The sequence below is a fragment of the Agelaius phoeniceus genome, chromosome 10 (genome assembly GCF_051311805.1).
Source record: "Agelaius phoeniceus isolate bAgePho1 chromosome 10, bAgePho1.hap1, whole genome shotgun sequence".
NCBI classification, from domain to species: Eukaryota; Metazoa; Chordata; class Aves; order Passeriformes; family Icteridae; genus Agelaius; species Agelaius phoeniceus.
The window spans coordinates 5,363,572-5,389,086 of record NC_135274.1 but is presented as its reverse complement, the minus strand read 5'-3'; the positions used below and the strand labels follow the sequence as shown (position 1 = coordinate 5,389,086).

The 25,515-nt window shown below is 39.8% G+C and overlaps 1 protein-coding gene across 1 annotated transcript in view; it reads left to right on the top strand.

Moving 5' to 3' along the window:
- The first annotated feature begins 1,317 nt into the window (after positions 1–1,317).
- Positions 1,318–25,515, top strand: part of UGGT1 (UDP-glucose glycoprotein glucosyltransferase 1) — a 41,114-nt gene continuing 16,916 nt past the window's right edge. Inside the window, exons 1-24 of the mRNA XM_054639226.2 lie at positions 1,318–1,475; positions 3,897–4,032; positions 5,816–5,898; positions 6,441–6,571; positions 7,412–7,524; positions 8,741–8,915; positions 10,192–10,288; positions 10,881–10,959; positions 11,163–11,263; positions 12,159–12,258; positions 13,359–13,419; positions 15,485–15,576; positions 16,261–16,411; positions 16,662–16,781; positions 17,636–17,721; positions 18,136–18,271; positions 19,172–19,303; positions 20,607–20,771; positions 20,966–21,086; positions 21,788–21,886; positions 23,177–23,200; positions 23,736–23,830; positions 24,435–24,641; positions 25,244–25,375. Coding sequence (XP_054495201.2) covers positions 3,908–4,032; positions 5,816–5,898; positions 6,441–6,571; positions 7,412–7,524; positions 8,741–8,915; positions 10,192–10,288; positions 10,881–10,959; positions 11,163–11,263; positions 12,159–12,258; positions 13,359–13,419; positions 15,485–15,576; positions 16,261–16,411; positions 16,662–16,781; positions 17,636–17,721; positions 18,136–18,271; positions 19,172–19,303; positions 20,607–20,771; positions 20,966–21,086; positions 21,788–21,886; positions 23,177–23,200; positions 23,736–23,830; positions 24,435–24,641; positions 25,244–25,375 — 2,625 coding nt within the window. The 5' untranslated portion in view covers positions 1,318–1,475; positions 3,897–3,907. The remainder of the gene's footprint in view (positions 1,476–3,896; positions 4,033–5,815; positions 5,899–6,440; positions 6,572–7,411; positions 7,525–8,740; positions 8,916–10,191; positions 10,289–10,880; positions 10,960–11,162; positions 11,264–12,158; positions 12,259–13,358; positions 13,420–15,484; positions 15,577–16,260; positions 16,412–16,661; positions 16,782–17,635; positions 17,722–18,135; positions 18,272–19,171; positions 19,304–20,606; positions 20,772–20,965; positions 21,087–21,787; positions 21,887–23,176; positions 23,201–23,735; positions 23,831–24,434; positions 24,642–25,243; positions 25,376–25,515) is intronic.

The following is a 25,515-nucleotide window of genomic DNA, read 5'->3' as shown; positions in this document are numbered from 1 at the left end:
CGGACCCGACACCGCCCCCACGGACCCGCTCCGCCCGCACCCCGAGCTCCGCACCCCGTTGTTGCTCTCCACACCCGGCCAAACCACTTCCCCCCTCACACACTGTCCCTAAAAGTCCCCAGCACCCAGTCTGGGAAGTGCCAAGAGGACACGGCGGGAAGGCGTTGGGCGTCCCTGAGGAGGGCACGGAGGTCGTCAGCATCTCAAAAACCTCCCAAACCCGCCATAATTCGGGCTGTCCCCCAAAACTCCCTTGGGGGCCACCCAAAGTATTCCCACCAGTCCTGGGAAGGGGACACAAGGCCATGGCGGGGCTCTGGCGCTTAGCAGCCCTAACCCCCTAAAATTCGGGGGGTACCCAAAGCATCCCGGGGATTCCCCGAAGTCCCCAACCCTCATCCTGGGAAGGGACAAGGGGATATGGGCGGGGCATCCCTATCACTGGGATAGAGGGGAAAAATTAAATAATAACAATAATAATAAACCCCACAAACTTCGGAGACGACGCACATCACAGCCCTGAGAGACCACAGTGCAGGGCTGCCTCGCGTTTGGTTACAGACACGTCAGAACACCACCATTCTTCATGATATTGTTCTCATGATTTGAGGCTCGGACACGAACTCAGCTAGACACCTGCCACTTTCAGAGTTTTAATAATATTTTAAAACGAAACCAGGAGGAAAACATTTGAAATTTCAGGATCACATGTAAGTAATCCTTAGGTCTGCCTCGCAAACCTTAGTGTTTGTTGTGAACAGGAGCACAAACAATGTTTGTATTAGTGCCACGAGCAGCAGTTTGTCGCGGCGGGTGTCGCTCTCCAGGACCCGCACCAGCCAGCCTGTCCTGCGGTTCAGGTCCCCTCCTGAAACATTCCCTTCCCCCGTGCCTGGCTGGATTTACAGCGTCCTTCTGGCTTTCCTCGTCTCTCCTGAACTCCCAGAGCCGCTGCTGCACCTCCGTGCACCTCTCGGCAGGGCCCCGGTGCCCACGGAAGGCTCAGAGGGCGCGGCGGGGGCAGCGGGGCACGGAGAACACCCAGAGCCGAGCGGAGCCCGGCACGGACAGGGCAGTTCTGATGGAGAACGTGTAAAGGGTGCAGAGAAGATAAATAAAGAACGGCTGGTTTTAACCTTCTGTATGCTGCTTTCACTTCCCCTCCCGTCCCTACATTGTGAATAACCGAGCACAGCGTGTCCTTCCAGCAGCACAGGCTGCCACTGCTCACGGGCCAGTTAATATCACAAAAACCCCACAGGTTCCGCCTTTGCTTCGGGCGCTACCTCTTTAAACCGAGACCGCACGGCAGCCCGGGCACAGCCTCTGCTGCGGGCACGGCCCTGCCCCAGGCCCGGGCTGCGGGCGGCCCCGGCCTGTGCCCTGGCCCCGTCACTGCGCGGCGCCGCCGGCTCGGAGCGGAAGCGGAAGCGGCGCGGGCGGCGGGAGCCGGGCGGGCGCGCGGCCGCTCGCAGGTGCGGTACCGCGGTCACCGGCAGCGCGCGGCGGGGCCCTGAGGGAGCGGCGGCGGGGCGGGACCGCGGCGGGCGCCGGCGGCGGCGGCCTGGGGGGCAGCGGGCGATCGGGGCGGGCCCTGCGGAGGGACCGACACCGGCGGGGTCCCTCGAGCGGCCTCCGCGCCCCGCGGGGGTCGATCGGTCGGTCGGTCGGTCAGCGGGACCGGGGAGCGGCGGAGGCTGCGCTCGGGTTTAATGCTCCGCACCGTTTACACCCTGAGGGGCCGGGTTTAATGTGTGTTTTGAGCCCTGGCTGCTCAGCGCTTCAGTGGCTGATTTCTAGTCGCGGTTAAATCGCCGTGGTTTGGTGTCAGCGGCCGTAGCAGGCAGCGGGAGCCCTTTACAGGACGTGCTCCCCGGTGCGATCGGTGCCCGCTGTTCTCGGTGATCTCTGCCGTGCACCGGCTCGGTCCCGGTCCCCAGCGCGGTGCCTGCTGCAGGACTTGCCCCTCGCTCCCGCTTCCCTTTGCCCTGCACCCGCCTGGCACCCGACTGACCTCGCAGGACATGGCACTGACTGTCAGTGTGGGCTGGTTTATTCCTTCCCCCGAGACTGGATGTGCGAGCTGTCCGGAGTGTTTTAAACGGAGTAATTGGAAGAAAAATAAGGGGGAAAAATATTTACACTGCTTTGAGGTGTCATAATCAGATTGGGTTTTGCTTTTTTATCTGGCACAGAGCTGGATCTCCTTGTGTCACTTTTGTTCATTCCCTTGCCTCTTGCCTCTTTTTCCGTGGTGTATTTTTCCTTGAGATATCAGTCATTCCTTTGTTTTATGGCTGTTATTATTGAGAACTTGTAGATATTTCTAATCTGCGGATTTTCAGTTGGCTAAACTGTGTCAGGTGACAAATGTGTCATTTGGTTTCTTTCCTGTTTCATACAGAAAAAGGCCTTTAATTCAGTTTTTCCCAGAGCAGGAAAGCAGGCACAAGAGAGCAGCATAGGAGCTTTAGCCATGAGAGTGCTGCTGGGTGTATTCATTTACCTATTCCAAACTCCAGTGTATGATTTTCAGAGAAAAAGAAGGACCCATCTTTGGGAGGAACTGTGAACTGTGGTTTTTCCTTGCACTTGGCAGAAGCCAATGTTTCACTCCACAAATATTGGCTGAGCTTCCCCCTCTGCACACAGGGAGTGATGGCTGTGCTCATTCTGAGATGCCATCTGTCTGCTTCCCAGGTGTGGCATAAAGCAAATGTCGTGTGCAGCTCACCAGGCTGCTCTTTGGAGATCACAGCAGGAATTTCTGGTTTTATTCCCAGAAAAAGAACAATGCCTGAGTTATTGTTGGGAAACATTTGGCTGGAGGGGTGTAAACTTTTAAAGAGAGGAGGATTTGGTTTATTTATGTATATATACAGGTAGCTTAGAGCTACAGATTTATAACCCTGTTCTTTATATTGAGATGGTAATGAAAAAGAGACAGAAGTTAGATCCTGGCAGCTTGTTGGGTGTGATATATCTAGAATTGCAGCAGGACGTTTTTTCAGGTGCAGGGGAGACATGGAAAATGAGTTATCCAGGAAAAAAAAGGTAAAGAAATGAAAGAGTACTTGAGTGCATATTGGGAGTGTAGTAAATATAAATATACTATAGTCAGAGAGGGGCAAAAAAAGCTTAAACTTTTGGAGACTGTAATGGAAAGCCAACAAAAGAATTCAGGTCTTCCATAAGCTTAAGAGCTGTGGGCAAGGAAATTCCCCTTTGCTTTGTTTTGGGATGTAGGCCAGAGAATACAAAGGCTTGAAAATACACACAAGGAAGGACAATAAAGAAATGGAGTAATTTGGGGTTCTTTTGGTCACTTCTCACAGTAGGTTGTATCATTTGAGTCTGTTTGTGTGATGTCATTCATTTTTCAGCTTTTAAATTTGTTGGTGCTTGGTACAGTCAGGAAATACTTGTTTCTTCATTCCCCAAAAAACCTAAAGGACTGACTGGGGTTCCTCACCCTTGCCTGGATCAGTCCACAGCTGCTGGGTCTGTGCTGACACAAAGTGTGATTTTCCTTCCCATAATATGATCAGTGGGCTGTTTTCCCTCCCAGTCTGAAATGTGTGCAGTTTGTAAAACCTCTTAAAACAAGAAGTATGTGTGTTGGTGTCCTGGAACAGAAGCAAGCTTATTTGAAAGCATAAACACAGAGGAAGATGGAATTGATTTAGGTTTAATTGCATCTCAGGAGTAAGTTTGTAAATTCCTTGCCTCTCTTCAAGTTTGTGATTTTGTAAGCCCAGGTGAGGGGATGATAATCTCATTAATGTATTGCATTAAATGCAGTTTTAAAGTCTTAACATACCTCTCAATATATTTGAGATCCTGTATTTATAAGAAGAGACCATGCAAGACTTATTATTTTCCTTCATCATTTTCAGTGTCCTATAAAATGGGAATACTTATTGCAGTTCTTGGAGTCTGGTTCAGCTCTTCACTTGTAAAAGCAGATTCTAAGGCTGTGACAACATCTCTAACTACAAAGTGGTCTTCAACTCCTTTACTCCTTGAGACAAGGTAAGTGCTTTGTGATTTTCTTCATTGTCAAAAAGTAAACTTTACTTAAAGTGTTCTCTTTGTTATGTGGCACTTTAGTTTCTTGTCACTACCAACAGTAATAACAGGGGAATGTGATCCCTGCTGTGCATAGGGACATAGAAGGAGGATTTTAGAGGAGGCAGTAGTAGTTGTTTTGTGTGATAAATTGTTTCATTTTGCACTAGAACAAACATTAATAACCAGAAACAATTACATAGTTGGTATTTTTTGCCTTATGAAGTTTTACTCAAAGCATTAGATAGAGAGTTCAGCATGGTATTGTAAGATTCTGTTGCTGAATGTATTTTACTTCAGTGTTGTAGCTTTTGATACACATCTGCTGCTTGTGTATATTTAGCTTGGTAAAACTTGAGTTTAACTTTGTTCATGTGAATTTTGCATTGATTAAAGTCAATTGCTTTGCTAAGAATTGTGCAAGTCACCCTGGGAACATTTATTCTATGGTATTAAAGACTTTATTTCTAAGATGTTGTGTAAAAAGAAAGCAACATGCTGTCTTTTCAGTGCTACTCTGCTTAGCTCTTTTGAAATCCCTCATTGTTTAATTTTGTCATGTTTTAGTTTGGAGATGTCAGTAGGACTTTGAGAATTTCAAGTTAGTATGTGCTTAATTTTGTATCAATTAAGGGTATTGCCAAATGTGGAATTTTGTCTGTTTTACTGCAGATTGTTTCACATGAAAATAGTTGAGCATGGCTGGGTTTCATTCACATGAGCATGGCTTTCATTCAGAGGACAGGTGTGTCCTAGGTGAAATTACTTTTCTGTAACCTTCTCTGGAGAAGCTGAAGCCTGAAAGTTCCTTAAGCAGTAAAATGCAAAACACACAGGTTTTAATGCCAGGCTTTAGATACCCCGAGACTGTGTGACAATGTGACATTACTGGGGAAGAACTCAACCATAGAGAGTGTGAAACAGCAAGCAAATAATCAAAATAACATGCCAAAGACTTGATCTATTGTAGCCAGAGGCTTTGGGTAGGGCAGGGTAGCTCACCTGGGATGAACTGCAGCATGATGCAGCACTGCAGTGTAAAATCCTCCTGCAGGTCACTGCACTCACCCAGCCCTGCAGTTTGGCACCCAGGGGTTCCAGCAGCACTTGCCCTTGGATTGGAGCACACAGTTACTGTGGCACTGAGCAGGCTCCAAACCTCCTGTGGTAGCATCCTTTAGCATGGCAAGTGTGTTACAAGTGTAGATGTGATACAGTGTTTGTGCCTAGCAATGTTCAGGGGATGAATTTCATTATCTAGCCTTCTATACCTGCCCATTGTATGCTTCATATGTGGGAATTATAACGTGGTTTGAAGCTGTGACTTCTCCTTTTGCTTGTTCAAGAACAAGCAAACAGAAAACCTCCACCAAAGCCCACCAAAGCTCATCATTCCAGTTGGTTTCAGCAAAATAAACAAAAAGATGTGTTTCTCATAAAAGAGGGATAGCAAAGAAATGCATTAGGGAGGAAAGCTCCCAGGATGGACCCTGCTGCCTGTTAATGGCATTTAAAGGATCAGGAGGTGCTTTACAAGCTGCTTCCATGTACTGTGTGTTTGTCCAGGTCTGCAGTGATTATTTGTTTGGGTTTGTTTGTTTTTAGCTTTCCTGCAGTGCTTTTCCTAGTTACACAGTTTGCTGAGACAGGTGGTAGGTGCTAACTTTCTGTAAAGCATTACAAGGTATCAGAGTTATAATTTGAGAGAAAATTTGTAGATCTAACTCACTCTTCTCATCTTACTTAGTGAATTTTTATCAGAAGAAGGTCAAGAAAAATTCTGGAGCTTTGTTGAAGCTAGTGAGAATATTAAGACAGCTGAGCATGATGGTAAGATTTTATAGTTTTTTTCTCAATGCTGACTAATAGTTGAAAAATATACCACAGTGTTCTGTCTTCCATCATGTTAATCCTCATTTGACTTCTATAAAATACTTATTTCAGTAGTTTTTTTTTGTTGTAATGTGCTCAAGGCTTTTGGATATCCATTTGACAAAAGCTGTAGTGGCTGAGTCTGAAACATTTTGCTTGCCAGATTCTTTTTCAACATGAAGGATGAAATATTTTAAATACCTTTTCTCTCTGTGTTACTATTTCTCAGCCAAAATTAAATGGGAGCTCTAAACCGTTTCCCTCCTCCCCTGCCCATGTTTACATCCTCAAGAATGAATTCAAGTGTACTTTCCTGGATCTCTGTTGAAGTTCCCTCTCATCCAGCTGTAGAATTGGCTGTAATGAAATTGGAGGAGGAATGGTGCATGCTCAGAATTCATGTCATGGGCTTCTGTTGGTATAAATCACACTGGGATGAGAAGCCCTCTTCAATGAGACTATGGGATAGAAAGATAACTGCTTGTACTTTGATTTTGCAGGTAGTGATTATTCTTCTTACCAGGAAATGCTGAAAGTGGCCTGCCAGACTCTGTCACCTTTGCAGCAGAATTTGTTGAAATTTTCTCTGTCTTTACGCTCCTACTCTGCAGCAGTTCAAGCTTTTCAACAGGTGAGTACAGGAAAAGCTCAGGTGAGGTGCAGAGCATTTTACCAATGCTCAGGAAGGAGGGACCTGTGGAAGGAACCATTTGAGATCTAAAAAACCTGAACTGATTAACTGCTCTGCACACCTGAGCTACAGAGTGGGTGTGTATAAAAATTTCATGAGGTGCTGAATTTTTGTCTAGAGTAGACTAAAGAATTGGCATTTTGACATGTCTGCATATCTTTGTGCCTGCTGCACTAAGAATTGGTGCAAAGATTTTTGGGAGGACCATTGGTACTTGGGATGCTGCTGTTCCTGTTGCTCAGCTGAACTAACTTGTAGATAGTAATCCATATATATATGTGTGTGTGTGTGTATATATATATAAATATATATAGAGTGATTAGAACTCATAAATAAAAGTTCATTGTGTTCTCTGTTATTTTTTAATCTTTTTAATTCTTTGGAAATTGTCTCACATTAGAATGTGCTTTATTTAAGTAATACTGTAAAATGTCTTCCTTGTTCATGTGGAGTCATTTTGTTGTTTGATACTTAACAAATACAGATTTTTGTGATGTCTAAGACAAAAAGAAACCCTCAACCAAAACCCCTACAATTGCAAGCCTTGCTTTCTGTACCTGCACCTAACCTTACAGTTAATAGTAACAGACTGAAAAATAAATGAAGGCTTGACTCCCCATCTTGCAATTTCACCTTGCATTTAAATTATGTCATAAACAAGGAAGAAATACTGGTTTGGAATGTAGGAAATAATACTGTTTGCTGCACAGCTACACTGTTACTTTTCACTTGTTCTAAGGGCAAACATTTAACCTACATTATTACAAATGTTTTATACAGATAGCAGCAGATGAATCTCCACCAGAGGGCTGTACCCTGTTTTTTGTTGTGCATGGGGAGAAAACATGTGAATTTGACTCTCTTGGAAACCTTTTACAGGCAGCTTCAGACAGGTATTTGTTTAATTTCCTATTACAGGATTAGTCTTAAAATCTAACCTAACTTTAGACTTACTGCTGGGAAGAGGTTGTAGTAAAGTTTTTGTTTCTGTGTCCTTCAGTGTTGATTTCTCCTGTCCATTGTTGGCACTGGAGTGGCAGTCTCTTATTTGGTATTAATTCAGATTGCAGTGATGGTTTTCTTATCACTTGCTCTTTGATAATTCTACTAGGAAGAGGAATGTGCCCAGGAAAATTTGGAAACACATTCTGGAAATAGCTGGAAACTGTTGAAGGACAGTAGGAATTCTCAGGAGTGTGTAAAACCTTCAGTGTGTAGGGAAAATAGAAGGAGCTGGGCTGCATATTCAAATGAGAGTTAATGTAACAAATTGTTTTATGAATGGCTGAAAGCATGCACAGTATTTTTTCTCTGTATACTTTTCTCATCATTGATAAAGAAAACCATTACCACACAATATATTTAAAATTCAGATTTCTCTATAGGAACAGAACTTGATTGTAACTGCTAATAACAAAAGGAAGGTATAAAATATAATACTTATTAAAAAACCTCAACCAAGTAATAAACCAAAACCAACCCAAATCCTTACATTTCAGTTTGTTTTCATAATATGAGAACATTTTTGTTTTCAATACAATTTTGTAATCTTGGTTATTTGGTTCTTTTAAGAATAAAGAGTTTTTTGTCAATGTGCAGGCATATGGCATCTATAGCTCACATGCTATTCTTCTGACTTACTGGGAATACTTTAAGTATTTATTGCACTTTGGACAAAATGTAAGCAAAGAAGCTGAAAATAGACTTTTCATTCACTTTTTTGTTTGCATACTAAGCCAAGGACCAGGTTCACATGAATTTGTTCCCTTGGCACATCTGTTCTATCAGCCTTTTTAATTTTTCATACAGAATTTATGAATCACCACGGGGAGAGAAAGTTAATTGGAAATCTAAGGGAAGTTGTTCATTTTTAAAATTAGGATCATATTCGATTCAAAATAGCTCTTAGTCACTTATTTCTTTTCATATGTTCATTTTTCACAAAGCTTTTGTCAATGTGCACAAAGTGCTGCCAGCCTTGAGATAATATGTAGGAATAGCTCAACAAATGTATTCAGGAAAATGAATAAACAGGGAAAAAATGTGCATTTTGCATTGAGTGAGGAAATGCTGTGACTCACACTGTGACTTTTCACTGTTCCCTCTTAGGCCAAAGCCATTTTTGTTCAAGGGGGACCACAAGTACCCAGCAGCAAACCCTGAAAGTCCTGTGGTCATACTTTATGCAGAGATTGGCTCAGAGGAGTTCTACAGACAGCACAGGAGCCTTGTTGCAAAGGCTGAGGCAGGAGAAATCACTTATGTGCTCAGACACTACATTGCTGTGAGTATCTTTGTGCATTGTAATACAGGTATTTGAAACTGAGTAACTGGCCTTGGTTTTCAAAAAGAAAACTGACCCAAGTTGGTTCCCTTTAAATTGACATTTGCCTACTGTCATTGTTAATTTTCTTGGAATACTCAAAGTTTTATTTTTTTATTGCATGTAGCTGAGGAATACAGAATATTTTAAATCTCCTGATTGTGTAAGTAAGATTGTTTGATTTCACAAATCCAGACTTAAATTCCAGATTAATTAGAGACTTCAGTGTAAAAAAAGTGTTTCTCTACCCATATTAGAGCATGGGAAGTAGTCAGATCTTTCACAGTCAGGCCATTTAGTCACTTGATATAAAAAGCAAGGATTAACATTTAGGTACCATCTTCAAAAGAAAGACATTCTTTCTGTAGTAATTTTTTTACAGAACCACTTACCATTTCCTGGTTTCCATCTTCCTCCACTAAATTGTGCATAGTCACTGGATTAGTATTTAAAACTACATTTCAAGAGGTATGAAGAACTGGAGTTCTTTGATTTGTTGCTTGAATATTACTAAGTATTGCCAAAATCTGCAGTGTAGCAGTCAGGCTTGAATGTGGGGGGGAAAAAAAAAGAGCATCAGCTGGTTAATTTCTAATATTACTTGTACTTTTAATAAAATAAAGTCATGCATTGCATACAATACTTCCCTTTAATAAAAGGAAGTAGTTGTTTGTTGGGAGGAATACATTCAAAATTCAGTGTATTGCACTTTAGATCTTGGTACTGTTATGTGACTCCTGTATACTTCAAAATACTTTTAGAAAGTGGTCATGTTTCTCTCATTAAAGGCAGAACTAATTATGCACCTATCTTTTGTCATTATTTTACTCCTACTCATTCTCTGTGGCAGCTCTTCAGTGAATGTTTCATTTTTGAACTTTGAGCTGAAGTTCCTTTCCACCCTTTATCTGATTTGATGATATTTAATCATCTGATTGGACTCTTATCTCCCTCTGCTTTGCTCACACACTGAATCCTGAAAACATTGTTTGGTGTTCCTCTTTGCTTTGTGGCTTTTGATGGTTTTTTGGTTCATAGAGATAATTCTTGCTTGCTGAACTTCAAGAAGTGTGTTGAAAAGCAGCAGGAAATAAAGTTATTAGAGTATGTTACTGCAGAGCCACTCACAGTGTTTGTTTCTGTCTACCCATTATGTCTGAAATCCCAGACTGAGATTTCTCAGCTTTTCTGGATCAAACAAAGATGGCAATATCACACTGTTGGCTTTTCCTTACAGAATCCCAGCAAGGAAAAGGTCTACCTCTCTGGCTATGGTGTAGAACTGGCTATTAAAAGTACAGAATATAAGGCCAAGGATGATACCCAGGTGAAAGGTGAATTTTTATTTGAAGTATTTTAATGTGAACGTTAAAATTTCGCCAAGGTAATTTTATACTCGTTTTGCTATGAATGTATGAATTGCAGATATTTTTCTTTCCTTAGCTCTGAAATCCCTTTTGGGAGCATGTTCCTTATGAAACAGATCTTTGCCATGGCACTTCCACATTTGTGCAATCCTGGAGTCATGGCCATGGACTGGATCTTAGTAATAAGATAACTAATAACTGTTTTTTTTACCAGTTACTCTGCAGGTGTAAAGCAAATTTCTCTACTTTAATTTGCCTTAACCTATCCATCCTTAGAGCAGACTGTGTTCCCAGCTCCTCATTTTTGGTTTGGTGTTTTTTTTTTGGGGGGGGCAGACAGAATTCTCAGAATTCTGCTTTTTTTTTTTTTTTTGCTTTTGCTGCTTTTATGGAGCAATGATCTCTGTTCTACAAACTCCCATGCATCTGCCAAAACTATTTTGATGGTGTAATCAGTGTGTGTACTTTTTCTTTACATGTGCACATACACATACAAACATTTTCCTGCTTTTCTGTTGGGAATGGCTTGATGCTAGTGGTGTTCTCTGTGTGTTTATAGGCACAGATGTGAATGCTACAGTCATAGATGAAAATGACCCTATTGATGAAGTGCAAGGATTTCTGTTTGGAAAACTAAGGTAAAACACAGTTGGACTTTGTCATACCAAAAAACTTTTTGTTCAGAAATGCTGGTCTTTTGCTTTATTATTATTTTTTACATGTCTGAGTTTTCTGTATGTGTTAGCAGCATATTTTTTTTTTATGTGGTAGTTTCTTTAAATTAGCAGCAGACTTTCTTACAGGAAACCACAGGAGTTGTTTGACCCTTGTATCCTTTCAGGCAGCTGTATCCTGACTTGTCAGAAGAGCTGAAAGAGCTCAGAAAACACCTTGTGGAAAGTACCAATGAAATGGCACCTTTGAAAGTATGGCAGCTGCAAGGTAATCTGGATAAAGGCTTTCAGTTATGGTCTAAAAAACTCAATGTAAATATGTTTTCTGGTGTTCTACACCATTGAGGTTGTTAGTGGCTGTGTACAGTTGACAGAGTTTGACTATAAATTCCTGCATTCAGTCTCACTTGGAAAATACTTGGGTTTTAAAGTATCTTTTCCTGTTGAAATAGCTTTTGGCATTGTTTCACAGGACTTCTGATATTAGGATTGTTTTCTATATTATGAAGTACAGTAAGCTACTTGCTCTTAAACTGAGCAAGTAGCTTACTGTATTTCATAATATAGAAATTTTCCAGATCATGGAAATTTTAAACTTTTAATTTTAAATTTTTTTTTAAATTTTAAATTTTTTAAAAAATTTTAAACTGCTTGTATAGTCTGCTGAATGCAGAAAAGAAAGGACTGCAAAGATTCTTTCCATGATCACACTTCTGATATGAAATCTTGAGATTTCTCAAGACCAGAGGAAAACTGTATTTCAAACTCAATTACATGCTGCTCTGGCCTCATTCCCTTAAAACATCTACAAAAGCCTATGCAAAAGCTTTTCATCCTCTCAAAGAGAGTAATTCAAAGAGCTGAATGTATGTTGTGGCTGTGGGAATCTACCTGTATCAGCTCAGCCAAAGAAAGAGGGCTGGTCTGGACTCACCTGAACAACCTGCAGGCAGCATGCACTGCTTCACTTGCAGAGGGTTACTTCCTTCAATGCAACACCTACAAGTTGAATACAAAGATGAGTTTAAAAGTATCTATAGGTGCAGATAGAAAGTGAATTTCCTTAGGGAACATGTAAAAAAGTTGCAAGATAAAGTTAAGATGTCTCTGCATTGCCTTGTTTTCAGTTTTGAGTTGTTGACCTCTGTTTTTTCACTTCTAAGATCTGAGTTTTCAAACTGCTGCTCGCATTTTGACTGCTCCCCCTGTGGATGCCCTGATGGTCATGAAGGATCTTAGTCAGAACTTTCCTACAAAGGCCAGGTAACTTGAATTTTGACTCCTAAAAAATTTTATTACTCTCCTTTTCCTGAGCAGGACCTGAGACAAGCAGCATTGGTTGGGTTAATTCTGACTTCCATTTAGCTGGAAGCAAACACTGGGGAATGTTCATGCTGGGAAGTTCTTCAGCCTACTGTTACAAAGAGGATTTCATGGTGTTTTTCTTGGGTGGCAGCTGATGTGGACTGGCAGAAAATTTGCCAGAATTGCCTGTGCTATTTTATTGTGAAATGCATCTAAACCTATTAAATGAAGTCATCAAGAATTTATTGGCTGGGTTTTCTGTTTGATGATCTTAGCATTTATCTGTTTACAGGGTCCCACTCTTCTTCTGGGGTCCACATTGCCAAACAGCCCAGTCAGTCCCATGTCAGAGGCTGATGTGCAATTCCACTGGTTTTTGCACTTTGTCAGTGACTGTCTGTAACATATTCAAATCAGTTTAAAAAACTCAATATGACCTGGCATGGCCAGCCAGCCTAGAGATATATTTCTCTTGAAAAATTCCATTGCCTGGATTGTGAAGATGCTATTACAGAGCCTCTTTGAGTAGGTGGGATATATACTTGAGATGAATGTAAAAATAAACTGATTTCTGATCTTATTTCCCATTACATGATGTTAAGTTGTTATTTAGAGCTTCTTAAGGCAGGCATTGCATCTCAGTGTGTTTTCAGGCTGATCTGTGGGCTGTACTCACCCACTCTGATGATGCAATCACTGCATCCAAAGTCAGGAAAGGAATGGGAACCCACCATGAGCAGTGAAATCCCCTATTTTCTCTTTTCAGCCTTCATCTTTACATTTTTGGCAGCTGCACACTTTTATTATGGTTAATGTGAAATTAGACCCTGAGAGTTGGCATGTGGTTAACATTTTTATGCTGCTGGATTATAGAGTGTAAGAAAAATGCTGCATCCTACTATTTATGGTGTCACCAAGTGCAACTGCTTCTTGCTGCACCTCTTTATACTAGAAGGTTCATTATGTTAATATGTAAGGTACAAAAGATAGGTAAGTAGATATCTAGCCAGTAGATAAACAGAAAGAGGATTCATAGCATGGTGTTTTTATTTTTGTAGAGCCATAACAAAAACTGTCGTTTCTTCGGAACTCAGAGCAGAAATTGAAGAGAACCAGAAGGTAATGTGTCCAAAAAGTAACACAGTGCCTTTGCACTCATGAATAGTTGCACTTATGAATAGTGCACTTAAGAATAGTTCTATGCCTGAACTATCTCATCCACTCATAACCAGGCTAACACTAAAACACTGACAGACATGAAGACAGCTCAGCTGAGTGTGAAAACAAGAATGTGCAAGAGGTTTGAAGCTTGCAGTCTGATACTCCCACTGTCTCACCATTACCTTGTCTGTAGATGCTCACTGGCAAATCAACCACCAGTAGCCCATCATTTGTTTGGGAATTGAAAGTCTTATGATGTTTCTGCAGTAGGAAATTGGTCCTACTACTGCTGAAGAGACTGGGCAGCCTATTTCTATCACATTACACTCTTCTGTTGGGCTTTTCTTTTTTCTTCACAGTAGATCCAAAGCCAGTCAGGTCAAAGTTAGCAGCTGTTGAAATTGCTACAAGCTTTTTAGAGACATGAAAATGTGTGCCAGAATTTTGGTTGAGATTGTCATGTTGCTCAAGATAATGACCCAGTATTTTCACACACAACTTTGTAGTATGCATCTGGGAAGTGAACAAGTGGTGGATTTTCAAACATGGATGAGGAACATAATTAAATTTCTTTACTCAAATATGAAAATACTGCTCTGGCTAGAAATTTATTGCTTGGAAAGCAGCCATATTAAGCATCTTCCTAGAGTTTTAACTGTAGAAAGAAACAGAAGACAATTAGTTCTCCATATCCAATTTGAGATGGTGCTTAGATATCTGTGTACATCAGTGATCACTAGGAAATCACAGAATAGATTCAGAACCTGCCATGGCTTTAGACTGATTCATTCTGTGTGGAGGAAATGGAGGAAATGGTTTCAATGTTGGTGCTTAGTGAAGGAATAAAATTTACCAGCTAAATCTAGATGTGCTTTGAAACAGAATCATAAAACTCCCCAGGTCATGAGGGGCCTCTGGAGGTCACTGAGTAGGCTCTGTATTTGCAGAAGTGTTTCAGACAGCTCAGCTATGTTCTTGGCATTAGCAAAGCACTGAAAAAAATAACAGCCACCTGGGAATTTTGTACAGGCTTTTGTACAGAAATTTGTGCAACTAAAATATGCCAGGTAGTGTGGTCTGTATAGAGACCAAAACAAAAGTTAAGGATAGTAATGAAAAAAAGTCAAACAGCAGCATTTGCTGTTTGAGTTACATTGCCCTGTTCACACATTTCAGTCTCATTTAGTATTATCAGAAAAAAAGGCACTCTGTGTTAAGTACACACATATTGTTTAGAAATCTATCTGGGGAGTCTAATAGTAAATGCAGAGCTACTTACAAGTCCCCTGAGGTTCCGGTTCTGAGAGAGAAATGCCTTGTTGTTCAATAGTGATAAAATCAGAGGAGAAAGGATGGGGTTTGACACTTGTCCCATGTGGTTCTGGAAGGGACAAAGCATGGGATGTAAGTCCAAGCTAAAGCTACCTGGTGGCCTTTCTGTTGTGTGTTAGATCTGACTCTGCTCCACAAGTAAAGCCATGATTCTGTGCATTCATTTTTATTCAGAGGATACCTGGGCTGCTACATCCAGACCAGGCTATATCCAACCGTGCCCTTCAGAGCTGTTCTTTGCACTACTCACTTTGTGTGGGTGTTATTTGATAGTTAAGTTCACTGCTACTGTTACATTAGAATTTACAATGTAATTATCCACAGAAAGATACAATTTAACACTCAGCTTTTCTTTGGGAGCCTTACTAATTTAATAAAAAATGTAAATTTTTTCTGATCAGAAGCTATTTTCCTGGTTTTGGTACTTCATGTGGTATTTATTCCTGTACTTGCTACTTAATCTTAGTACTTCTTATTCCTCTGTTTGCTTTGCTCACAGTATTCATATTGGTAGTGTTGTAAAATATCCAAACACAATGTTTCTCCTTCAGTGTTCATCATGTTTCTAAATAGAAATTTGTAACTGGTGCTGCAAGACAAGACCTATTGGAAAAAAAAAAAACAACATTAAACTCTTTAATGATATTTTCTGTGCAGAGCACTCTTCTAATGGCTTCCTACTTCTTTTCAGTATTTCAAGGGAACGTTAGGATTGCAACCAGGAGATTCTGCCCTATTCATCAATGGACTGCTTATTGATTTAGACACTCAGGATATATTTAGGTAGGAATGTTTTATTTTTATATTTATATTTATTTATTTATTTATTTATTTATTTATATATAAAACAATAATTGCATCCTCCTTAGAAACTTGCATCTTGCTTGTGCTTGAATGATAAAGTTATTTTTACAGTTTTGAACCTGCTTCATAATCTAGACTAGGTTTAATTGTTAAGTACTGTAAAAAGAAAATTATGGTTCCTTGTCTTATTCAAAGTGCATTTCCAACAAAAATTCTAATGTGAAAAGTGGAATACTCTTGAAGATTGGAATGAGAAGTCACCTTTGTGCTGTTCTTTTGACCTCTGCTGTGACTAGCAAGATTTTGTTTTCTCAGCTGTCAGCATACAGATTTATTCTGAAGACAGCAGAGTGATTCTCAAAGGATAAACCACTGTAAATTGTTCATCTGGAAACCACCCTATACCTTTGTCAAGATGTGTTTCAGTACTACATATATGTATATATATATATATAAAATGAATTAATTATCCTGATTTAATGTTGCTTTTCCTAGTTATACAATATTCATTGAATAGATTTAAGTCATCTCAAGTTTCTTAGGACGGTAAGAAATAGGTGATAAATAAGAACTAATGTCTTGTTTAGACATTTCATCTGTTAGGTTAAGATAAGTTATTTGCTGTGGGGTTAAAATTCAGCTCCATTTTGCTTTTCCTTGCAGCTTGATTGATGTGCTCCGCAATGAAGCCCGAGTTATGGAAGGCCTGCACAGCTTGGGAATTGAGGGAGTTTCCTTACACAATGTCCTGAAGTTGAACATCCAGCCATCAGATTCTGACTATGCTGTGGACATCCGAAGCCCTGCCATTTCAGTGAGTTTGGTTTTTGATAGAAACACTTGATTTGCTGTTGGGCAGTGCATTCTTAAACTGTCAGGGGAGCTTGTGTCCTTGTCTCACATGCAGCTCTGAAACTGCAGTGAAGTAAAAAGGATAAAAAGGTTATAATTAGCACTTGTTAAAAGCTTTATTTCTTCAATATAGTGTCTGATTTGAAAATATGTTAGTCTCAGACCAGAGCAGGAGGATTGTGAATCATTTAAATGCCTTTACTTTTCCTTAGTGGATCAACAATCTGGAAGTTGATAGCCGGTACAATTCCTGGCCTTCCAGCGTGCAGGAACTGCTGCGTCCCACATTTCCTGGTGTGATCAGGCAAATCAGAAAAAACTTCCATAATTTTGTAAGTAATAATCTGACTGGATGAAATGTGCATTTGTTTTGTCAAGAGCAGGAGCATCAGCTTTTGCAGCTTACCTCATGTATACACTGGATTCCCAGTCACTTAAATAGCTTGAGAGAGAGGATGCTTTTCTAAAAGGTTTTGTTCTCCTTGTATTAGTAAGTTATGGCTGAGATTCAGAGATTCCTGAGCATGATTCTGTGGCATCTATTAAATGTCAGGAGTTGTTTTGTCAATGGACAAAATTATCATCTGATAAATAACAATGTGGTGTGTTTCAACTTTGTGATAATACCTGAAGTTGGTTAATGAAATCCATCAAATTTGTTAACTGTTGTCATCTTGGCAGAGTTAAGACCAGCTTCAGTTGTTTCAGTTAGAAAGCATTCATGCACCAACACTTGATGATCAACAGCCCTCAGCTTAGCCCTGAGTGTCCTTTTAGTCTGTAGGTAAATTACTTAAATCTGATGAAGAGTTTGCAAATTGTGCACTGTCACTTGGCAAATTGGCCCTATGCAAATTGTGCACTGTCACGTGGCACATTGGCCCTATGCAAATTGTGCACTGTCACTTGGCAAATTGGCCCTATGCAAAACAAGAACTCTGATTAGGGGAAAACAGGCACTTGAACCATCTGAAACTCTGGGAGCTTGGATGTGTTACTTTTTTTCTCTGGAGTTCAATAATTTTAGCATAGAAATTTTAAAATTGGAAGACAACAGTTGCATGAATGAAGGGCCCTACATGCAGTCTGAATGGCACAGTTCTGTCTGGGTTGGGACAGCAGAGAACATCTTGGCAACACTGGCTCTCCAGGGCATGAAAACTTCTCACTTGCTGTTTGTATCCAGGTGCTGATAGTAGATCCTACCCATGAGACCACAGCAGAATTACTGAATGTGGCAGAAATGTTCTTCAGTAACCACATCCCCCTGAGGTAATAATAAAATAAGTGTTTTAATGTTTGGGTTTTTTTTAATATGAGCTTTTATGCATGTGACTTTTGCAATTGTAAAATTCTCATTGCTAGAACACTGCAGAAATGTTACATTCCTTGTGTTCGAGGTCTGTGTATATTTTTTGAGTATAACTTCCACTACTCTCTACTAGCAAAACAGAGTTCTGGTTTTTAACAGTCCAAAAGAAATTAAAGTTTTGGATGGGAGAGAGGTGAAAAGCAAGATTCTGATGGGCTCATTACATGTCCTAACTTTGATTCCTGGCTGCTCTCTCAACATCTTCCCAGGCTATTCTAGAAAAAACCTGTGTTTAAGATGCTGATCACAGCCAGAGTTGTGTGAAAAGTGGATTCTTTCTAGAAATGATGACCTGGGGATTTGTGTGATTGCAGGATAGGACTAGTCTTTGTGGTTAATGACTCAGAGGATGTTGATGGACTGCAGGATCCTGGTGTTGCCCTCCTGAGGACATACAATTATGTGGCACAGGAAATGGACAATAATTATGCTTTTCAGACTGTCATGTCTGTAAGTATTCATTTAAAAGGGAAATTAATGTTTTAATATTTTCCATGTACATAAGATTATGTTAATGGACTAATATGTAGCTACTGGAAAGAATTGTTCTTTGCCTGGGGTAGTTTGCAGAGTATCTCCAAATACTGGTACCACAGAACACATGTGTCCTTGTAATGTGCTTCTTTAACCCAATATTACCTAACTTTAACAAGTGAGACTAGGTTTCATTGTGCCACAGGTTTCATGGTGACACTTAACACTTTTACATGTTTTTCTGATCCTGTCCCTTTGCTCATTCAGTCTCTGAGTTCTGAGCTGCCCCATCCCTTCAATGTTATCATTGGGTTTGAACCATTCCAGCTGTGCACCTTGGCCACATCTAAGGACAATACAGGTGCTGGTAAATGAGTTTCACCTGTGGTTTAATACTTGTACAAACTGGCAAGCTGGGGCATACTGTGACATTGAATTGCTGGTTACTTAAAGACAGTTACTTTTATTCTTTTTATTTTGGGCATGTATTTGTAGCTCAAAGTAAAATCTTGTGCCTTCAAGAGGGAAAGAGGTCCCTGCTTTACCTGTGAGGTTGTATTGTTCATAAGCATATCCCAAGTTCTGAAGGGAAGGTAGCTCCTTGGATATGCTTTATTTGAGGCTTTTTTCCCCAGAGAACTCTTTTCCCTCCTCAAATACCTTTTCTAATTAAAGATGCAAGTTATTATTTAAAGAAGTGTATATATATATCTCACTGGAATGACTACAAGGTATAACAAGATGGCTACAAGTGCTTAGGAGCTATTGCAACTGATAAATATGAATATAAGTTTTGCAGTCTGGCTGTTAATGCCTTACTATAACTACTGCTGTAATACAGGTGACAGGTCAGTTTACCTTGTATTCCCCTTTCAGATCTATAACAAAGTGAAAACAGGAGACCAGCTGAAAGTGGAACATGTTGTCAGTGTTCTTGAGAAACAGTATCCTTATGTGGAAATCAACAGCGTGCTGGGAATTGATTCTGCCTATGATCAAAACAGAAAGGTAAGAATTCATCAAATAGAGCTTTGTTTTCCACTTCTTTTGCTGCAACAGTTCTGAAAATATAATAACATAGAATTTCTTGATCCAGTTCTCTTACTAACCAGGGACTATTTTGTTACCACCTTGGGGGATTTCTAGTAATACTTTATGTTCAGCACAAGCTTTATGTATTATACATAGTACATATAATGGAATATATATTTTAAAAAAAGCTATGTGTAAAGAACTAAGATATCTTTCTTGTGACTCATAATTCATGCTTTCATTACAGAATGCAGACTTCAGTAGAGTTTATTAGTGCTTGCAAAAAAATCAAAGTGATGGAATGGTTCATGGAAAAACCCAGAGGCTTAACATTGGGAGGCATCAGTGTGGGGCTTCTGAATCAGTATTTGAATACTGAGTGAGATAAAGCCATGACAGTGAATTCAAAATGCCTTTTCTATAGCAAGACATCCAACAGATTTCTGCAAATAATTCTTGAAGTGATTTTTAGGTCTGATACTTTTCTGTATGGAGAAAATCACTATATGTGAGATGAAGCAGATTTTATTTGAGGTTTTATGGGGGGATGTTTCTTATTTTTTATTGTTCTAAAATAAATGAAAATACTGTCACCAATAGCTCTTAACACACACGATGCTGCCTCCATCTGCAAATGTAAGGAATGCAGTCAGGGTTACAGAAAATAGGCTCCTATGCTTATGAGTCTTCCAATGCAGGATAGTGAAGAGAAAAACATTTTAGGGAAATTAAAATCCATAAAAGTAAGACAGGCATTTTTGTATGAGAGGAGAGGCCTCAACCAGAACCTCTAATCAGCAGAACTTAGTTAACTTTAACTTCTAACAGAGTATCTGTCAATGCTGGTGTACTTTTCAGAGGTTACATGAAACAGGGGAATTTGTCTTGACAAAATAACTCCCTGCTTCACAAGGAACTGTTTTCTTACAGGTTTAAGAAATACATTCTTAAAAAAAAAATAATAAAATTCCCTACCCTGTCTTACATTACAGCTACCACTGCTTGCATTGCATTTGCTTCCACAGACAAAGTGATGTTTCCTGTGGTGCATCTTTTGCCACTACCAGAAAGCACTCATTGGAATTAATTTACAAAATGAACTTAAAGGAGTATTTTACACTTCTGTATTGTGAAGTTGTGAAGGAACTTTTTTTTGCTTTGAAAGTTTCAAAGATACATTGTCTGTGTCTAACAGAAACGGTAAGGATCTCATGGTGTGTTCAGACTTGTTAGGAACCTTTGTGGCAAAGGGGTGAAGTGCTTCTGTTCCTGTTTTTAGGCAGCAAGAGCTTACTATGAGCAAACTGGTGTGGGCCCTCTCCCTGTTGTCCTGTTCAATGGGATGCCTTTCCAAAAAGATCAGCTGGATCCTGATGACCTGGAAACTGTGACAATGCACAAAATCCTGGAAACCACGAGCATCTTCCAGCGAGCCGTGTACCTGGTGGGTGCTAAGCTCCTCTGAGGCTTGAGAGAAACTAGATTTGGAAAAGCTGATTGACAAGTCCCTGGCTACATATTATACAAGACAACTTAGCTTTCAGAATTGCTTTCTAGCTTTTTTTTTTTTTTTTTAAGTTATGTAAGGCAATTTTATATGTCAGATAAGAAATAATGCTTCTTTCCTCTTTTCTTCAGGGTGAACTATCTAATGACCAAGATGTGGTTGAGTATATCATGAACCAGCCTAATGTTGTTCCAAGAATTAACTCAAGAATCCTAAGGTCTGACAGAGAGTACCTAGATCTGACAGGAATGAGTAAGGGATGCTTTTAATTCTGTTAAACCTGAAATGTCTGAGTGAAAGACTTGCTGTTCCAGTGGAAAGCTCAGGTGGCAAAGCATTAACAGCACCTGAAGTGATGACCCAGGCCTGCTACAGACAGATGTTTATGTACAACATTAAATGTCTACTGATTTTCAAGATGGGAATTTGTTTTGTTTTTATACAGACCTTAAGGGGAATATGACTCATGAAGCTGAGAAATTATATAATGCATAAAGCAGCAGTTTGTTTCTTAGTTCTGACCTTCTTTTGAACAGGTTTGACAGTCATCTCTGGAATGAATTCAGATTTAGCAAAATGTTCCCTTGCTAAATGAACACCCAATACAGTGACTGCAGTACAATGACATTATTCCTGCCTTTTTTGAGTTGCTTGAAAAATAGTGACAGAGTGGATTTTTCTATGTATATTATTTACATACACTAGTGTCTACTAAGTGAGACTTGGGAAATTCTTTCAACTGACTTCTCCCTATCAAATATGCAGTGTAGTTAATGTAACTTCTGAGACAGCAAAATTCATTTCTCAGCCTATATATTTATATATTAACAGTGAAAATGAGACACAAGGAGCAAAATGGGATGTGTTCTTAATGTTCTAGTAATAGTAGTGATTTTATTTTCAGTTTACATGGAATAGTTGCTTTGGCATTTAATGCTTGTTCTCTTCCTCAGATAATCATTTTGTGGATGACTTTGCTCGATTTACCACACTGGAGTCTAAAGATAAGACAGCTGCTGTTGCAAACAGCATGACCTACTTAACAAAGAAAGGTAACATCTGTGCTGGATTCTGAATCCAAGTCTGCTTTTATGGTTTTTTCCAAGCACATGTGCAGATCTTCACACACTCACTGAGCCTTGCCAGGCCTGTAGGTAACAGCATAGTCTGTTAAAGATTTCTTTTTCTTTAATAAGACATGACATCTGTATGGAACAAGAATTTTCCCCTCTTAAACCCAGTCCAACCTCTTACTGAATAATAAAGTCTCAACCAAACTGTTCTTTCTCTTCTGCAAGTGACCCCCAGAAATGCAGCAGTGTAAGCAAGTGACTAGAAAACTATAAAAGGGTTTTAGTTCTGTGTCCCATAATTCAAAATTGCTGGAAGTTACATGGATTCAGAAGAAAATTCCAACTGCCCATTATATAAGACATCACCTAATGTGGTCAGTGCTGTTTTTATTGCTCCAGTGCCTGCACTGCTTTTCCAATGGCAGTGTTGTCACAGTTGCACATAAAAGTGTTCAAACTTGCCTGTACCTCTCAAGTGTAGGAAATGCATGCATAGATATAATACAGAGCCTAACCAGGTCTAACCAGACACCATCAGGTGTTTCCTTTATCCATTTTGGTTAGATTCCAGAAATAAGCTGCTATAATTTGACCCAAATCCTCCTGTTCTTTTCTCCTGTCTTTACTAGACTGTCCCAAATTTCCCATTGCTCTTCCTGTCTCATGCCTGCTCTTCATTCATGCTCAGTCACTTGGATTTGAACAAGTTTCTGGTGTAGAGCATTAATTAAATCCATACCTTGGCATGCTTGTTGGAAAGTGCATTACTTTGCAATTCCATGGCTTGACATTTTTTGGTCACTGCCTCTTCTGTCACTTAAGGTATTTAAAAGCTGCTATCTGATTACAGTAATGCTGTAACACATTTATTTTCTGAAGTAATAGAGAAGTTCTATGTGTTGCTGGCTCAGCATCAGCACTGATACAGCACTGCCATGCTGCTTTTTAAAGAGGGAAGATAACAGCACAGTGGCACAGCAGTGTTTGTAAACAGTCTTCAGAATGATGTCCTCACCCTGTGGTATGAAACTGGTAATCTGTAGTATAATTAATGAAAATCAAGCATGAAAATCAAGCATCCATCTGTTTGAGGGGAAGAAAAAGTCAAAGCTTATTGATTGTAAAATTAAAACAAATTTGTTGCTGTTGGATCTGTAGTGATTCAGTTATGCCCAGTACAGTGCTGCAGCTTCTTGATACACTTTGGGATTACCATCAAGTTATTAATGTGTCTCTCCTTTTCCCCTTTCCTTTCTGCTCTTTGACCAGGAATGTCTTCCAAGGAGATCTATGGTAACTCATGCTTTGGCATTTTTTATATTGTTCTTGGAATTTTCTGGTTCCTTTATGACACTGGCTTTAGAACCAGCAGGCAGTGAAGGAAGCTGTTGGAATGCATGTTTGCTCCAGCACTTTTGTCTTTCTACAAAACTGATTTTGTAAATTAACAGCTTCAATACAAAGAAGTGATATGTCTGCTGGATTCCAACCCCAGTTGGAATCTCCAAGTTGTTTATGTGCATCTTTATGATTGGTACTTGAAAAAGTAGCAAACAAACAAAAATACTAAAAGAATCTAGCTTAGAGCAATGCATGCTGTCCCACATGGGTTTTATGAATGACCTAATAAAGACTAATATACCAATGCTATTAATTTTGTCTTACCAGGCTTCATAGCTTAGGTTCACCCGTTGCTTTTCTATGGAATTTTACTTTTTTTAAGTCTTTGCATGTGTGTCTTTGCAGTTTACCTCTAAATGAGGAGAAAATGCAGCTTTCCTTCCTTTCACTCTCAAATTTCTCTTTTTTTTTTTTTTAATAATTGCAGATGATTCCTTTGTTAGACCAGTTACTTTTTGGATTGTTGGTGATTTTGATAAACCTTCAGGGAGGCAATTGTTGTATGATGCCATTAAACATCAGGTAGGTAACATGTTCATTGGAATGGGTTGGCAGTGCTAACAAAGCCCTTGGTAGAGGCTTGTAAAACACAAATTGTGCATCTTCCTCTGGTATCACCTGCAGAGACTGGTTCTCCCTGCAGGGTCTCTAATCTCCAGCCTCATCTCTTTTGTAGGGACTGGAACATTGCTGATCTTAAGCTAGGACAGAATACAATAAATGTTATTTTAAACCCGTGGTGTTAAACTGAAAAATCTGTGTTTTGGTTTGGAGATAAACATAAGCATTGCTCTTTGCTCTGTCTCATTGGTTCTGGGAGGATAACTGAAACATAAAAATGCACAGCTTACAGCTGTGGTTTGCCAGACTGAGTGGTGGCCATGGTCCTGGATTTCTTAGGTAGCACAGGGTTATCTGGAGGATTGCTGTCACAGTGGTGCCTGTATACAAGCTAAATGTTTGATGTTAAATCAGTTAATTCTTCATTTAACCTTGTGCTGTTATTTACCCAATTTGGGATCTGATACTCTGGTTAAGAAATGCAAAGCTTCTGCCATAGTGTTTATTATATATTTATGGTATCTGAAATGTTAAATTTTCCCATCACTTGTTTTGTCAAACACAGAAATCCAGCAATAACATTCGAATCAGCATGATTAATAATCCCAGTGAAGAACCCAACAGCCAGAATACCATTGTAGCTAAAGCCATATGGGCAGCTTTGCAGACACAAACCTCAAATAATGCCAAGAACTTCATCACCAAGATGGCAAAAGAAGAAACTGTGAAGGCACTGGAGGCAGGAGCTGACATCTTGGAATTTGCTGTTGGGGTAGGGATGTCTGCTGGTGTTTTCATGGGGAGGGTGCTTTGCTTGTTCCTCAAATTCATTTTTTAGTGTAGTGTATTCATATCCAGAAGGTGCAGTACAGAAAAATAACACTGTTGAGTTTGAGATTAAAAAAGAACAGTTTGTTTTTTTTTAATCTCTGAAGGCCTTACCTAAATAGAACAATCCATCTAAACATCAAGTAAATCCTCATACTCATCAGAGCTATGTAACTTGGAAAAGGCAAAAGGAACATGGGTGCAGGGATCTAGTTAAGTGAGCTGTTTCTTAGGTGGTGAAGAGAACAATATTCTTTTAAAAGATGGGAAAAAATACAAGTGAATGTCTCAAAGTAGATTTTAAAAAGTTAGGCAGGAAGATTGGAACTGGTCTAAGTAGCTGTGGCCCTTCACAGCAGAAGTTGGGAGAGTGTTTGATGGTGACAAGCAAGAATTAGGTTTAAGGCCACAAAGAAAAGGGGGTCAAGGATCAGTTTTAGCAAGATTCAAAGATGTTCTTGAATGAAAACAAAAAGGTTGCTTTTAAAAAGTGTGCAAAGGTCTAGTTTCCTTCCTATCCCAATGTCAAGTATTCTTTTCTTTTAGGGTATGGATACCAATCTTTTCAAAGAAGCCTTTGAATCTCCCAAGGTGGATTTTATTCTCTCCCATGCTGTTTACTGCAGAGATGTCCTGAAGCTGAAGAAGGGGCAGAGGGCTGTGATCAGCAATGGACGGGTGAGATGATAACAGACAAGGAAAGAGACTTTGCAATGTGAGAAAGCATCAGATTTGAGCAGCAGAGTCTGGGTGGGATCAGACACAGGAGTGCCAGCCTGTTTGAGGTCTCAGCAGTCTTTAGGATCACTTCCAGTTTG